General features: G+C 35.9%; 1 protein-coding gene across 1 annotated transcript; it reads left to right on the top strand.

Annotated features, from left to right (window-relative positions):
• The first annotated feature begins 4428 nt into the window (after window positions 1-4428).
• On the top strand, window positions 4429-14470 carry LOC110097680 (uncharacterized alpha-1,2-galactosyltransferase C637.06). Its single transcript, XM_020824192.2, has 5 exons — window positions 4429-4965; window positions 5071-5103; window positions 5180-5270; window positions 12949-13209; window positions 14147-14470. Exons 1-5 carry the CDS (start codon window positions 4504-4506, stop codon window positions 14290-14292), a joined length of 993 nt encoding a protein of 330 aa, XP_020679851.1. The 5' UTR covers window positions 4429-4503; the 3' UTR covers window positions 14293-14470.
• The last annotated feature ends 2890 nt before the right edge of the window (window positions 14471-17360 follow it).

Here is a 17360-nt window from a genome sequence, read left to right as displayed (position 1 = left end):
TTATTTTTAAACTTCTATCAATGAATTGACTTTTTATTTTAAATCCCATGTTTAATATATATATCTTATATATGCATGCTTCTCTTTGTGAATAGAAAATAGGGTTTTATATCCCTTCATCATGTCTCATGTTGTTGGGGTGTACAGCTAGGGGGTAAACGAGACGAGTTGAGTCAAGTTTATGCTATTGAGCTCGGCTCATTAGTTGGAAATGAAGCTCAAACTTGAGCTCGTCCCATGGTAAACGAGCTTGAGCCGGCTCACGAGCCATGTGGGGGAATTTCAAAATTTAGGCATAATTTTTAAAACTTAGGCGTGATTTTTAAAACTTAAGCGTGATTTTTAAAACTTAGTCAAAATTTAGAAAAAAGATGAAATGTTTAGCATTTAAATAAAACTTAAGTGATTTTTATTATTTTTTAAAAATATTTAAATTTAATAAATAAAATAAAATTATTTAAAAATATTAATATTTATTTGAGCCGACTCGCGAGCTCACGAGCTGAGCCGGCTCAAGCTCGAACTTGAGCTCGATAAGCTCGGCTTGCAAGCCCATAAACAAGTCAAGCTCGAGTCATCTCGCGAGCCAACTTGGCTCACTTACACCCCTATGTATTGCCTTTCAAACCCTAGGTGTGGCAACATCCACCTTGTCATTACTGTTAGATCTCAACATGGTTGCCACTGCTTGACCTTAGGCTAGTCATCACCACTAAGCCTCTACCTACCTATTGCCATCTAACCTTCATCCATCCACCATCATCAAGCCTTCGCTCAGCCACCGCCTTCTAACTTCCACTCAAACATCATTAACTACAGTCTTTTGACCTCAATAGCCCAACTACAATTTCTTTGACCTATGTAGCTCGACTACGGTCCCTTCGACCTCCATCGCCCAACTATGGTCCCTTCAACCACTGTCTCCCTACTACAGTTCCACGACCTTATTTGTTCTACTAAGTTCCCTTGACCTTAGTCATCTAACTATGATCCCTCCGACCTCAGTCACCTAACTATGATGTCATGCTTCATAATATAAATTAGAAAATTTTTGATTATTTTTATTTTTATTTTCCAATCAATTACTAATTTCATCTAGAGAATATAAATAAAAAAAATAAATATATTATTGTGCATCAAATATTTATAAATCGATTCACAACCCAAAATATCATATACAATAGTCATGATGCTCAACTAGAATAATTCATCACTAAAAAAACATCACAATTATAAAAAATAAAGAAAACCAATATATACAGACAAAAAACCTAAGCTTGTTGCCTATATCTACCTCACTCCACATGCTCATTACCTTTACTTGAAAGCATGTAAAAATTAACATAATGAACATATAGTTTAACAATCAACTAATATCTACAACTGAAATCTATGTATAAAATAGAATAACATGCGTATAATCATTCAATTCCAATCAATGGGCGTGCAACAATCAATCTAAATAGTATCATATGTAAATATTATATAATTCATATCTATCATATGCCCTTACATTAGTCTTATATATCTTATCATACACATGTATCTTTTTGGCTATATGAAAGTCATTTTTCTTATACATTCAATCAGTTAATAAGTCTCATCAGTCAATCAATATCAACACTCAATCATTCTTATTTGTATTGGTCTTATTAGTTATGGATCATATATATCATCTATCATGTCAATCATCCATCATATCTATCATCTATCACATCAATCGTCTAGTATATCAATCTTCTATCATATCTATTAGATTCAGAACCAAAGTAGAGCAAAGTAAACTCCAACATAGAGTTATTCAGAGCTAACACAAAAAAGCAGACCAAGGTATTAACAACCATAGGGCTATTCAGAGCCAACACAGAGAGCAAAGCAGAGTATTAACCAACACAAATCTATTCAGAGCCATCAAAGAGAGCAGAGTAGTGTATTAACCAACATAGAGTTATTTAGAGCCAACTCAGAGAGCAGAGCAGAGTATTATCCAACACAAAGTTATTCAAAGCCAACATAAAGAGTAGAGTAGAGTATTATCCAACATAGAGTTATTCAAAGCCAACAAAAACTAAAGTAATTTAAAAAAGAAAGTCATCAAGCTTATTCATAATATCAATGTTAAACACTCACATAAATATCGATCTCATCTGTCCCTTTTAGGATATTAGTTCATTTCCTTCTGCTTATTCTTACACACATTTCATATCATGTTAATCATAATAACACATATCATATTATTAATCATCTGTCCTCTCAATCATATCAGTATCAATTCTATAGCATATCAGTTCATACATTTTACATGTTCTTATGCATATGACATATCACATCAATTATATACACATCCTACATATATCATATGTAATTATTATAACATGTAGATCTATACATTATGCTCATTATTATATAGATATTATACCAAAATGCATGCTATTCCAGATGAATAATAACCATATTCATATCATATATCTCAAATCCAAATTTAGTATATTGCTCCTGATCAACGTGCACTTGGTTATTTCTACTAATTTTAGAGAAAGTAACATACATAGAAAACTAATTGATGGAAGATATATATAAACCAATCAAAATATTCAGAATAATGATATCTACCATATACAACAAGCTACATGATTAATGCTCATCAAAATAGAAGATCTTACATTTTTACCCTATTCATGAGAGAGACACATACTAAACTCGGAATCATTGAAAGCAAAAATAGTGTAGATGTCACTTACAACGATCAAAATTTTTTCGTAACAACAGCGACGGACGAAAAAGCCTAGAAGGACCTTCTCTCTCTCTCTCTCTCTCTCTCTCTCTCTCTTCTCTTCACCTTCTCCTTTCTTTTCTTCCCCTATAAACCAAACGAAATGAGCGAGTTGAGTTTAGGTGGTGAGGGATATTTAATTAACTATATTACAAATATCATTTAATTAAAAACTAGCACCATGGCACCCAACTTCCCAGTGCTACTGTGCCGTATACTAAACCCATAGTCACTATATAATAGAGACATTAATGCCTCAATGTCGTTTCTTAGTGCCATAGTGCACCCACGCTGCTATGCTTTCCAACACAGTGCCACAACACTGGATGCTTGATCCAGATTATCATATTTTTAAATAAATTCATTTTAAGAATTGTTGGTTATTATATAAAGTCATTCCGACCTTTGTCACTTGAATATGGCCCCTCCTACCTTGGTATAACTATTACGGTTTCTCTGACCACCATTGTTCTACTACGGTTCCTTCGACCTATATCACCAAACTATAGTCCCTCCAACATCACTTCCCCGACTATGACCTCTCAATCATCGTCGCCTGATTGCGATCCTTTTGACATTGGTCGCCCGCCAAATACGGTCCCTGACCTCCAACATTTACCAACTATGATTCTTCCGCCCTTAATCACCCGACTATGATCCCTCCAACCCCAGTCGCCTCAATACGATCCATATGACTACTATTTATAATAACCTAAAAAGTTTAAAATGAATTTATTTAAAAATATGAATATCTAATCAAGTAAGTAGCGTTGCAGTGCTAGGTTGATAAGCGCAGAAGTGTTGGGAAAGTATCGTTATGACGTAGAGCTTTCTATTCTATAGTAATTATGAGGGCCGACATGCATCACAATTGTGTTGGATCTTGCGTGCCACGGTGGTGGAAAATGAAAATAAATTTTTAAATATTTTTAATATAAATATTCATGTCATCCACCATCCCCCTCCCTCATTTTGGTGGTTTGTGATGGAAGAGAAGAAAGCAAGAGGAGAGGAGAGGATAAGGGAGAGAGAAAAAGAGACAGAGAAGAGAGAGAAAGTCTTATGGTCTTTTTTGTCCGTCGCTTATGTTAAGAAAATTATTCTAAACATTATAAGTGACATCTACTCTTACTTTTGTTTTTAATATTTTTGAGTTTATTATTTTTCATCTTCGTTAATCTGGTAAAAATATAATATTTTCCATTCCAGTGGTCTTTCGTAATGTAAATTTCAGTATGTGATATATATCGATCTCCTGAATGTTTTGACCGACTTACAAGAAAAATTCACCATCCAGTTTTGAATATATATTATTTTATATGAAATGAGAATACATTTCTAGGTACGAAATGTTCATAAGTAGTGTACGGCGTACACTATTTTAAATGATAATATGACACGCATATGATTATAGTTTATTTAGCTAATATGTATTTTTATATAATACATGCATATTGACAATCACAATGTATAAAACTACATGTTATAAATATTGTATATGATATGTATATATAATGAAATGATATATATAAGAATAGATAAAACTTATTAAAATATAATTTAAATATGATGATATTATTTAAATAAATATAAAAAATTTATGCGATAAAAATATATAAATACATAAGGGCTGTACATAAACTAATCCTAAAAAAATTATCATTTGCAATTAAACCCTATAAAATGGCAGTTCCTCTCCGGCTCCTAACCCCTAGTCCAGTCCCTCACTGATGGCTCACCGGCGAGTCCGAGCTCAGCCTCTGTCTCTACTCCGCCGCCGCCCATCAGTCCTTCTCCTCGCTCTATTTTCTTCTCTTCTTTTTCTCGCCTTCCTCCACATCTGTGCATCAGTACTGCGTCGCGCCAACGACCTTGGCCGGAGATGCCTGGCTAACGCATCGGTCTTCTCTGGCATCTCCACATCGCCGACGACCCGAACTCTGAAGATTGCGATGGTGAGCTTAACGCAGGAGGAAATCAGTGACGGCGTGGGGCGACAAACGAGCCGGCGATCATTCCGCGGCGTTATGGCGGCGGTGGGCGGAAACAAGCGGGCTTACGCGGCGCGGATGGGATATGACTTCGTCGATGCACACGATCTTGTCGATCCTGGCCGTCCCCCAAGCTGGAGCAAGATCGTTGCCGTCCGTTCACAGCTCCCAAGTCATGATTGGGTTTTCTGGAACGATGCCGTAAGTTCTACGGCTTTTTTGCTTTTCCTCCCTTCTCGCCATCCTGTTTCTTTTTGTGAAATGAAAATTTTTCTGATTATTTCTGATATTTTTTCCTCTCTGTAGGACACAGTGGTAACCAACCCGGATATTTCCCTGGTAAATTTAGGTCCTTCCTTTTATTTGAAAATTATTTTTATAATCTTTTTTGATGATTTTCGATTCTTCGGATTAGGAGAATATTCTGGGTGCCGTAATTGGACAGGCGGATTTCGAGACTTCTCCCGATTTTGTGGTGACGGAGGATGTTAACGGGATAAACGCAGGTAATCTCTTGCGCTGATTTCTCTTTTATATAACTTCTTGATGAAGGGAGAAAAAGATTTCCATGGCTTCGATTTTATTTGAGAAATCGTTTAACAAATTCGAGCTAAAATTCTTCTTCTTGGGGTTGTAGATTGAGTTCGGTATCAGTTGAATTAAATTTATCGGTTATTTTCAGGTAGTCGCTCGAGATATATATTCTATATACTACTATTCTTAAAAAGACGAATGACATTCCTAAATCTTATTTATAGTAACTGTTATTTTTAAAGGGTTTATAAAATTTTAATAATATAGGTTTAATACTTGATAAATGAACAACATGTGTGCACGAAATTCATCGTGCGATGAAGGACCTAGCTGCGTTCCAATGTAAAAAATTTTCACCATAATGCTTCACTTAAAATACTAATTTCGATATTAATAGGGATCAATGCATCAACATTTGTATTTCTTGATGGTAATTTATATCTATGAGGCTGATTATTAAAATGGCTGTCATGGTTGTAATTTGACTCAATGAAATCACTAGACCCATTGTAGCTACCATATGTGTAATCATGAGAGTCATATAAATGATAATTTTATGATTTTTCATTACAAACCTAATGTAGTAAATAATTTTGTGAAGCATATAATTCATCCATATCTAAAATATATTTATACTAATATTTTGTACTTGGATGTTTCTAGAGTTTATGAAATATGCTAATAAACTTTTAGTGTTGATTCCAAAGTAAATAAGGAGAATTTCTTAACTCCAGAAATGTTTATTTTTTGTGTGTGTGGTGTCTTCTATGCATAATTAATGCATCTTGCATAGATCAATGTTCTTAGTTTTACATGTATCATGATGGTGTGGTATGATTAATGGTATGTGATGTGTATGGTTGGCTAAGATTTAGATACAACTACCTTAAAGAAATTTGATTTTTATTCCACATTGATGTTGGATGAGAATTGCTTTGATGCCAATTTGATGATGGATCCTTGATGAAGAATTTCTTCTTGATCTTTTTCGTTCTTTCCTCTCTTAAAATTGGCTTAGTTTCTCCCCTTGGTGCTAGAGAAGTAAGAAGATAAGGAAGGATCATCAAATATTGGATAAACTACGATACTTTTGGTAATTTGGATTTCATGAGAGTAGGAGACGCATGATAATACCTCAAGTTGCATTTGATCAAAGAGCTGTGAGGTGTGAGAAGATAAAAGAGGATGGGAATTCCCATTGTCATGAGAAGAGATAATTTAGAAAGAGAGGGGGATCCTTTTACATACTGTTTAGGAGAGAGGATAGAATAGCAGGGAAAGATCGTCACATTTCATTCATAATTTCATAATGATCCAAATAATATTCATTAAACACCTATTTATAAAGGTAAAATTATAAGATTAATTCTAATTAAATTTGAAACTTAAATCTAGACAATGCTTATAATCCTAATATCTATATGGAAATAAAGATATTCCTAACATAAATAAAATAAAATTGAAATAAAATACTTAACAATCCAAAATACTAGAATATTAGAAAAATAATCTAGAATTACTTTTGATGCATGCCTTGTAATAAGTCAAAAACTAATAAATTGAGGAACAATTATTTTAAATGATTGACAAGAATAATATCTATTAAAGATAAGTTAGTGGCACACTAAAGGGTTGAAAATGCACCATAAAACAAGTAGATAAAGTTAGCATCAAAGTTTTTGGAAGGCAAAATGGTAGATCAAACATAAAATAAATAGAAGTTTTGCAATTATATTTAATACTTCATGCAATATTCAACATTAATATATGAAGAATGATAGTTTGTAAAGCCAACGCCAAATCATCGGGTTAAGACTTGATACACATAAAAAAACAGACTTGATACCATCGCTGAACCATTGTTCATTTGCCGATCACCATCCGATCTTCGACCATCGTCACCCTCTGACCTCTGCCTCCCGCCGACTACGGTCCCTTCGACCACCGTCGCCATCAATTACATTCCCTCCGACCACCATCACCCGTTGACTATGGTACACTCTGTCCTCCGTCGATCTTTGACTACGGTCCCTCCGACCACCATTGTCCGTTGACTACGGTCTCTCCGAAGACCAACGCCCAATGACTATGATCCCTCTGACCACCTTCGTCCACCGACTATGGACCCTCCGACTACGATCGCCCGCTAATTATGGTCTGCTCCTACCTCTATCGCCTGCCGACTACGATCCCTTCGACGACCATTGCCCAATGACTATGGTCCCTTCGACCATCGCTGCCCGTCGACTACAATCGACTGCGACTTTTGTCACTCGCTGACTACAATCTCTTTGACCTCCGTTGCGCGCCGACTATGGTCCCTCCGACCTCTGTCGCCCGCCGACTATAGTCCCACTGACCATCGTCTCCTATCGACTATGGTCCATGTTAGGATTCTTGTGGAGGAAGTAGTTCTTCTTGAAAGTCGAGAAAGAGAGAGAGAGAGAGCTCAGATATAGAGGAAAACAAAACTTAAGCTCTTATCCAATTTTTTCCATCTAATACATCGCATATAACATCTATTTATAGATTTTATATTGACGTGTGTCTCCTAGAATAACACTAGTCTAAGACTAGATCAATCCTAATAATCTTCACATTGGTCCAGATTTTACAATCAAAGAAATGCCTTCATGGCTCCTCCGGCTTCGACCCGCTCAAGCACCTGGCTCAGTCTTTCACTTTAATCCACAAACTAGAAAATATCATCTCCTACTGTGCACGATTGCGCGTCCTGTACGCGAGCTCTATGCTAGCCTCGGCTTCGCACACATGATTTGATCCCACCCCCTGTGCCCTAGACTCGTTTGCCTACGCCTCGCATGCGCGTCTATAGTGCACCACACGGTGTCTTCCCGTGCCTTGCGAGTACGTCCGCCTGCGGGTATCCTATGACTCGCACACTAGTTCGATCACGCTCTAGTGTGACCTTACTTGCGATGCCTGCCTTCGCATGTCGCCCGACTCCACCCATGATTCTGTTGTCCCAGGGTCCGCCTTCCTCGCACGAACCCCACACGTGTCCGCCCACGTGATCTGCCTGCACATTCGCTACTTGTTCGACCTCTTGCTTGCAATTAAGCCTGATCCAACCGGAAAATCCTGCACCCAAGCAACGCCTCCTGTCCGTCTTCAATCCGAAGCCACACCACAAGAATCGACCTAGCTGGGTCTCTCAAGCCTGAATGACACCAACCGTCTGCTGGGGCGGAACCAACCTTTCATTTTAAGGGGAGGGGGCAAAGTTTTCATATAAATGAACTAATATTGAAAAAAAATAAATTGAGTACATAATTCAAAATAAAATATTGTATTTCATTATGATAGATAAATTGAAATTATTACAAACTTATTAATTTGTTTTGCATCTTTTGATAATGTTGCATTACAACCTCATTAGAAATAAAATCGAGCACATCTTTCTCAATGTAAGACACCACATGATCATTGAGCCAATCATCACTCATCCTATTATGTAATTGATGTTTGATAATCCTCATTGCAGAAAATGCTCTCTCCACTGTAGCAGTATCAATTGGTAAAATTAATGCTAAAGTAATAAGTCTGTAAGCTAGAGGATACATACTATCTTTCTTGACCTTAATAATTTATTTTGTAAGATAAACAATACTGCTTAGAGAGGTGAACTCATTATCAGTACACATTAATAATATTAGTTGATAATTAACTTTTAAGAGCCATAAGGTTAATTGTAAAAAAATTATTTGGATATAATTCTGCTATACGTATCAATTTGCTGTAATCATAAGTAAGAAATGAATCACTTGGGTTTAAGCATGCCACACAAAGAGATAACTCAATATTAGATTCAGAAAAATAATTATTTAGCTCTTAAAATTGCATGTCAATTACAATATGTAATAGTTTAACATGATAATGATGTAGGTTTGATATTTCTTCATCACTTCGTGTTGATCGTCGACGAGTTTTATATGTATCATTCATATTTGAAACTTCAATTTAAAAAACACTGCAAAAATGTAGCATTTCATCTAGTAAAAACTCCATCTATTCTCCATTAGTATATGTAATCGTTGTTTGGATTTTTGCACTAATTTTATTGCATTTTCTAGGGGTGTCAATTCGGGTCGACAGGTCGGGTTCGGGTTGAACCCGACTTGACCCGGGTGTAAACGGGTCAACCTGAACCGACACGTTTAAAATCGGCCGGTCTGGTCCGGTTTTCAAAATCATGTATTGGAGAGAGCTCTGAGGTTTCAAGGATCTAGAACTCCACCTAGCACAACGGGATGAACTTCTGTCAGCCGATCGGATCACCGCAGGACCTTCACCCGGCCGCCAACCTTCGATCATCACCAGACTTCCACCCGGCCGCCGACCGTCGACTGCTGCTGGACTTTTGCCTGACCATCGTCAGACCACTGCCTGGCTGTCGATCGCCGATCGTTGCCGGACCACGGCCCCGTCGCCAATCTTTGTCAGATTTCCACCTGATAGCTTATCGTCGTTGAACCATCGCTCGTCGCCGATCACCGTCCGACCTCCAACCATCATCGCCTGCTGACTATGATCCCTCCAACCTTCGTCGCCTGTTGATTCCGGTCCCTTCGACCACTTCGCCCACCGATTATAGTCCCTTTGACTACCGTTGCTCGTCGACTATGGTACACCCCGATCTCCATCGATCTTCGACTACGATCCCTCCGACCACCATTGTACATTGACTACGGTCTCTCCGACGACCAACGTCCGATGACTGCAGTCTCTCTGACCACCTTCGCCCGTAGACTATGGACCCTCCGGCTACAATCGCTCGCTAAGTACGGTCCGCTCCTACCTTTGTCACATGCCGACTACGGTCCCTCTGACCACCGTTGCCCTCCGACTACGGTCCCTTCAATGAACATTTCCCGACGACTATAGTCCCTACGACTACAATCCCTTTAACCATTGTCGCCCGCCAACTACGGTCTACTCTGACTTTTGTCGCCTGCTGATTACAATCTCTTCGACCTCCATTGCCCGCCTACTACTGTCCATCCGTCCTGTATCGCTTGTTGACACTAGTCCCTCTAACCATCATTACCCTTCAACCATCGTTGCTCACCTAATACAGTCACTCTAACCACTATCGTCTGTCGACTGCAATCCACTCAGACCTCCATCTCCCATCGACTACAGTCCCTCCAACCTCTGTCACCCGCCGACTATGGTCCCTTCGACCTTCGTTGTCAGCCGACTACGATCCCTCCACCAATCTTTGATATCAAATTGTTAAGATTCTTGAGGAGGAAGAAGTTCTTCTTGACAATAGAAAGAGAGGGAGAGAGCTCAGATATGGAGGAAAACAAAACTCAAGCTCTTATTCAATTTTCCCCTTTAGTAGATTCTATTATGCAAATTTTTATTCATGTACATTTGTTTCAATTTCAACCATATTCTAGCAGCTGTTGTTTCCTTATCAACCTCACGAAGTACCTTACCACTTAAGTGCAACACAAGTGTACTATACGCTAACTCCATGATGTTTGCCCTCTCATATGGATCTAAAAAACTCGACAAATTTCTCTCTTCCTCTAATGCCTTAACGACTTTCATTCTTTTTCTCCAAATAGAGACTCCAAATAGAGAAATCAGTTTTGCAATCGAACTTTTTAATCTTAATGTTTGAAACCTCCATTCTGCTTAAAATCTAACCTGCCTCTGATACCAATTTGTTATTACTAATGACTTTTAAAATGCGTAATTGATTAAGGATCTTTTCCAAATTGAGTTACTAAAATTAAGAATCCAAATTTGCCTATATTTGGAACAAAAACTCACAAGCTAGTAAATTCTAATTAAAGAATTATAAAATAAGAAGTTACTAATTAATTTTTCAATTAATTAGAAACATTTCTCTCACTAAACTTTGCACAATATATTGACCAGTTCTTGCTTTTAGCCAAAAACTTTTGACTCAATATAGATAAACAATATCACAAGTATTTGAATAAGAATCGCAATATTCTCTTGCAAAATAAACTAAGAATGTATTCTTCTTATCGAAAACAACAAGCTAACATGAATCAACATATCCTGAACAAGCATCTAAACTATGTTGTAAAAAGTTCTAAACAAGATATATGTAAGGGATATAAATTCAGCCACCAAACAATCAATCTACTACAAGATATACAAGAATAACAAAAAGCAGTCAACAACACAAACATGAATGCAAGGGATTACGTGGTTAGGTACGAGATGCCTACATCTACGGGAAGAAAGAGGGCTTGCTTCTTTTATTAACTTGCACAATGATTACAAATCCCTAAACAGGCTGTAGATGTAGGTTTATCTTTAAAACTGAGACAAATTTCTTAAATAAGCATAGAGAGATATAACCTGATCAATCTTCCCATATCTTCTACCAATCAAACCTCTGCTCTTTTGGTTCTTACTAAATCCCACCGACAACCACAAGGTAAGAACGAGCTCCAACAAAATCCCCCTCATCCTTCTGCCTCCTCTAGCACCTTACCTGGAATTGCAAGAAGAAGAAGCCCGATCTTGCCTCCTTCGCCTAGCACGCTTTTCCGCTAGGTCTCAACCCCGCTCTTGCTCTCAATCCGCCTCTCTCTTTTCGCTCTCTAGTTTGCACAACTGATCTCATAGCCGCAAGAGACCCCACCTGTTTTAATAAGAAGAAAAACAACACAAGAAAAGCAATATACAAGGCTATATGCTAGGCTACACAAGAAACAAGTTTTAAATAAAAAATAAAGCAGTGCAAATTAATAAACTAAATTAAATACAACTAATATTTGATTTACAAGTTATTAATTAATAGTCACTCTAGCCACCATTGTTCGATTATGGTCCTACCAATCGACCGAACATGCCAACACTCTCTTGAGAATAACTCTCATGTATCTACAATCTTCCAACTCCAACCATGTAATGTGCCCATTACATGTATATTTGCTACATTGGGCCAAGGCCTTCCTCTGAGGAAAGACCTAATTTGTAATCAATCACAAATTCTAGCAGATTCTTTTCAACTGGATAAGGCCTCATGATTTTTGCCCTTTTTAGGATTTTTAATGTAAAAATATTGGTCTCTTATGGATACTTCACCCTTCTCTCTTTATCTATATGTGAGCTAGATCTTCGTTTAAAGCTAGGACGCTAAACTCCATATCTCTCTACTGTCTCGAATGTTTCAGGACACAACAAGAATAATGGTGATGTTATGAATTTGTTATGAACATTAATAATAACGTGACATTACACTTGTTGTATCATAAAACTTGTTTCTATATTGTTACGACTGAACACCACATTGATACAAGATCTTTCCAAATGATAGCAACTAAGACTTCCTAAGTAAGAGTTTCAAGTTGCATATAACAATATGTTATTTCAAGATTATAAATATGAACCAACAACCACTTAAAAGAAAGACCTAGAGATTAAAGAAAGACCACTTAAAACATTTCCTGTGCTGTTCTTAAAGCCTCATTTCTCTGTTTTTTGTGTACCGAGTTCTATTGGGTAACAACGGCATCATCAAACAAGTGCAGTATTTGCTAAGAAGCTTGTGAAATTGCTAAATATACAAATCTTAAAGAATCTGCCACATCTTACGATCAGAGGTTATTGATTTTGAATCCATTTCTATGCCTTCAGGAGTCTTCTTTGTACGGCGATCTAAATGGAGTGAAAACTTTCTGGAAACATGGTGGAACCTAACATCTTTTGTGCAGTTTGGATCGACCAAGAGCGGCGACAACGATGCCTTGAAGTATCTGATTAGGAATCTATCATCTCATGAACTGAGAAGCCATGTACGAATATCGCCGATGCAGTGCCTTTTCAACTCATATCCTTGGTACCCCTCATGGAAATCTGTTCATCAACTCATCTTCTCATCTGGGGCTGTATGGAGAGGTTCATTCCATTCCCTCATAGACTAATGATCTGTTTGGAATAATTTTTCGCTACTTTGCTTTTTTACGTCAATACCACACTATGTTGCACTGATACGGATACGACACGGATACGGGACATGTCAATTCTTAAAAATACAGGATATGGGTACGACGCGGACACGACATTATAATTTATAAATCATACATTTAAGAAAACAGTCAAAGCATAATATTTGAAATGATAAAAAAAGAATGAAAGCAACATCATTTGTAGCATTGTAGCTTATAATATCAAAATAAAAGTAAGCATTGAGTCAAGGGAAGAGTTAAAACTCATCGTCTAATAAGAATTTTGTGGTATGATTCCACTAATTATGTTGTTGCATGATTTGGTGGCATGTTTACTGAATAAAATATGAGGGCTAAACTTTTTTTTTTTTTTTTTTGTTTAAGAAGACATACAAATCACAATAACATGATTTTTTAATACATGAAACAAAAATCAAAGCATTGCAAATGCAAAGTGATTTGATGCCCTAATATCCTGTTTTCTAGTAAACTAACATTAATGTAAATGGCTCGCGGGTTCAAAAATGAGAGAGCATTGCTCGCAACCGCGGAAGTAAATATGTCTCCTCTTTTTTTTGTATTTATTCATCATTCATTTTGAAATTAAATAGTATTTTAATATGATACGGTTTTAACGTATCTGACATGTATCGGTGCCGTATCGGACGCGTATTCGATACAACACGCCTTCATAAATAGGTGTATCGGTGCAACATAGCTACCACATATATATTTGGTTGTTATTTTTTTATTGTTTTTTAGTAATTTTTATGTTGAGAAGCAATATTTTATTATAAAATCTCCTAGAATTTGGTAGTAGTTAGAAAGATAAAAAAATTGTAACAGTTATAATTTGTATGATCATTTCACTTGTCAATGGATTACAGGAGTATATTCCAGGGGAGATTTCATGGTGCATTTAGCAGGTTTAGATGACAAGAAGGAATGGGCTGATAGGATTATCCAAGAGCTTGAAGCTCAGAGGAGAGATTATGTGTATTTAGCTAGGCAGAGACCCCTATATACTCCTTAGACGTTTACATATTTATTAGTATTGTGTATTGTATATGTATATAGTTTTTATAGGCAATTTTTTATTTCTATATATTCTAATTTTCATAAATAGTTTAATTCATTACCCTCATTTGAGGTTATAAACTAATGTAAAATTCTCAGAATAAGAATTTTATCTTTAATGAGCAATTTAACCATCTGATGCCTTAGAAAAATGTTAAGCTCTGAGAGAGAGATCTTCCATTGGATTTCAGCATTTTTAGCTGTTGGCTGCCTACTTTGTCCTTTGTTCACGTTTTTCACGCACACGCACACGCACGCACGCACGCCCGCGCCCCCGTCCCCGCCCACGCGCATACGCATAATTATGTGAGAATACTATCATAATGATAAATATAATATTTTTTATTTAAATAATATCATTTCATATAACTATAACTTGATCAATATAATAAAATTCATGTGGTCCTAAATGTATGAGGATTATTTCTTATGAATACAAGATTTCTTTTATGATATTTTGATTTCTCTTTTGCTCAATCTTTTATTCTTAATAATTAGTGATATTAGAGTCAATGGTTTAATTACAATCAAGTGCTAAATGTGGTTTATGGTCTATGAATTTTGTAGTTTCTATCATGACTATGCAATGTTCAAGTACTTTCTACTCTCCCAAATTATTCTGTGTGGAAGCCGAACGTCATTCGGAGACCAACCCAAATGAGCCACGTCGGTACCGCTGCTTGATACTGCTCGCGGCTCGGTACCGCTTACGTGGCTCATTCTGGTTGGTTTGAGGATATAGAGCTATGTTCAGAGTTTGCATAGAATAATTTCTCCTCCCTTAGACTCCACATGATTCTATAAGCTCTTAGAGTATGATCAATAGATAAAATAATTAGGGTTATAGTGTATTTGTAAGATGGAGGTCTTTTATTTTTCTTCATTTGATTTTAACTAAGAAGCATTTATTCTCTTCTACATATTGCAAGAGATTCCTAAGAATAATTCTAAGCATTCAACTCATAACCCTACAAAAACCTTCTTATACAGCAACATGTTAATTAATAAAGTTGTTATCATGCTAATCAAGGCTAAATTTCTTATTAACAACTTGCTTTTTAGATTAACACTCATTAAGAGCATGTTAATGAAGACAACAATATGTTAATAAAGGCTATTGCATTAGCTGCCAATATATTATTATGAGTTTCATTCTTTTTAATCTATTAATTGATAGGATAATTCAGTATAACTGACAAATCAACAAGAACAACACAATCACTGCATAATGACTAAAAGAAATCATATAAATACCTAATATATTGAAAATAATATTTAATCAGATTAAGGCTTCATTTGGGATATTTTTTTTATTTTTTTTAAAGTAAATTTTTAGTATAAAAATTTCAAGTTCAAAAAATTTTTGTAGTAAAAAGTTTCTTTAAAAATCAGTAGTAAAGTTGTCCCAAACGAAGCCTAAGACTTTATTTGGAAATGTTTTCTTACTGCTTCCTAAAATATTTTTTTATTGTAAAAATTTTTGTACTAGAAAACTACTTTAGGCTTCATTTAAAATGACTTTCTTACTATTTTGTAAATCTTTTTTAGTACAAAAGTCTATTAAAATAAGGAAAAAAATAGCGGTTGAAAACTATCTGAAACGAACTCTTAAAATTAGTAAAAAATGGTCCCAAACGAAACCTAAAACTATTTGTAATAATTAAAATATGAAGTCATAGTTCCTTAAAAAAAATCATTAGAAGATTGAAAGTGTGACTAAATATATTCTATTAATCAAAATTTAGTAACAAATTAATGAAAATAGTCATATTTAATCAGACTTTGTGTATAATATTAAATAATACACTCCACAGCAAAATGGCATTCAATCAATCTTTTTAAGATTAAGCAAACCATCATACATCACTCAATGTTTGATGCTCATCTTTTTATTTCTCTACATCAATCCCCTTATATTCGGAGAGATATTGATACCAACGTTCCGGGTCGGGTTGTCGGGCCGTGCGGTAAATAGTAAGAACACGTGGCACTAATTTAATGTCGTCTGAACGTAGAGCTACGTTAGGTGACCGGATCAAATAAAAGTTCCTTACTCTGCCACCTTCCTTGACCTTTGCTTTTACCTAATTATCTATTTTTGGATTGGAAAAAATGGTTCTGTTAAGATATTTTGATTTTGTATCAAGTTTAATTTTTTTATATGTAATTATATTATTAAGAATATTTAAATTAAAAAAATAAACATAATTAACATATTAGATAATATAATTAAATTATTGGATAATCTTCAAAAAAATAAAATCTTTTTTTTTTAATTAAATTATGCAGCCTACAAAGTAGAAGGCATACGAAGAGACATTTACAAATATAAATATATGACAAAAATAAATAGAGAATTAACACATCTATATAAAATCTTAGGAGAATTAATTATAATTACATGATTTTATAAACATATGTAATAAAATTAACTTCATTAGATTTACACATATAACACTCTAAATTATAAAATTTATATATTTAACATCTAAATTTTACTATTCACTTACATATCACTTCAAAACTCTTACTAGAATAAAAAAAACACCCTCATCTTCTCGGAAAATTATTACGTCTCGTGTCCGGATTTGTCCGGACACCAATTCAAATGCGCCACATCACCAAAATGCATCGGGGCCCAATGTATTTGGGTGATGTAGCGTGTCTGGATTGGATGTCTGGACGTTCTATGACCGGACTTAATAATTTGCCCATCTTCTCTACTACAATCCTATCACCGATCGACGTTAAGGAAGAGGAAGTCAGCGGCGAAAAGATGACGATGGCGGCTTATTCCTAGATCTAGGGAAGATCGATCATCGACGACAAAGTGGCAACAGTGGCGGCCGGAACCGGAATTTATCAGATCGAAGTACTGAGCGAATCCCCACGTCTCATGAACTCTTGTTTTTCTTCATGCATGGCAATCCAGTCGAAGCCTCTGCCAACTAGTTCCTCTCACGGTGAGATCCTCCATTGCTGTCACAATTTCCACGCACCTGAGGAAAAGGATTGTTGAGAAAG

The sequence above is a fragment of the Dendrobium catenatum genome, unplaced genomic scaffold, assembly GCF_001605985.2.
Source record: "Dendrobium catenatum unplaced genomic scaffold, ASM160598v2 fragScaff_scaffold_1338, whole genome shotgun sequence".
NCBI classification, from domain to species: domain Eukaryota; kingdom Viridiplantae; phylum Streptophyta; class Magnoliopsida; order Asparagales; family Orchidaceae; genus Dendrobium; species Dendrobium catenatum.
Note: the sequence above shows the minus strand (reverse complement) of the source record. Positions and strands in the feature narration are given on the sequence as shown.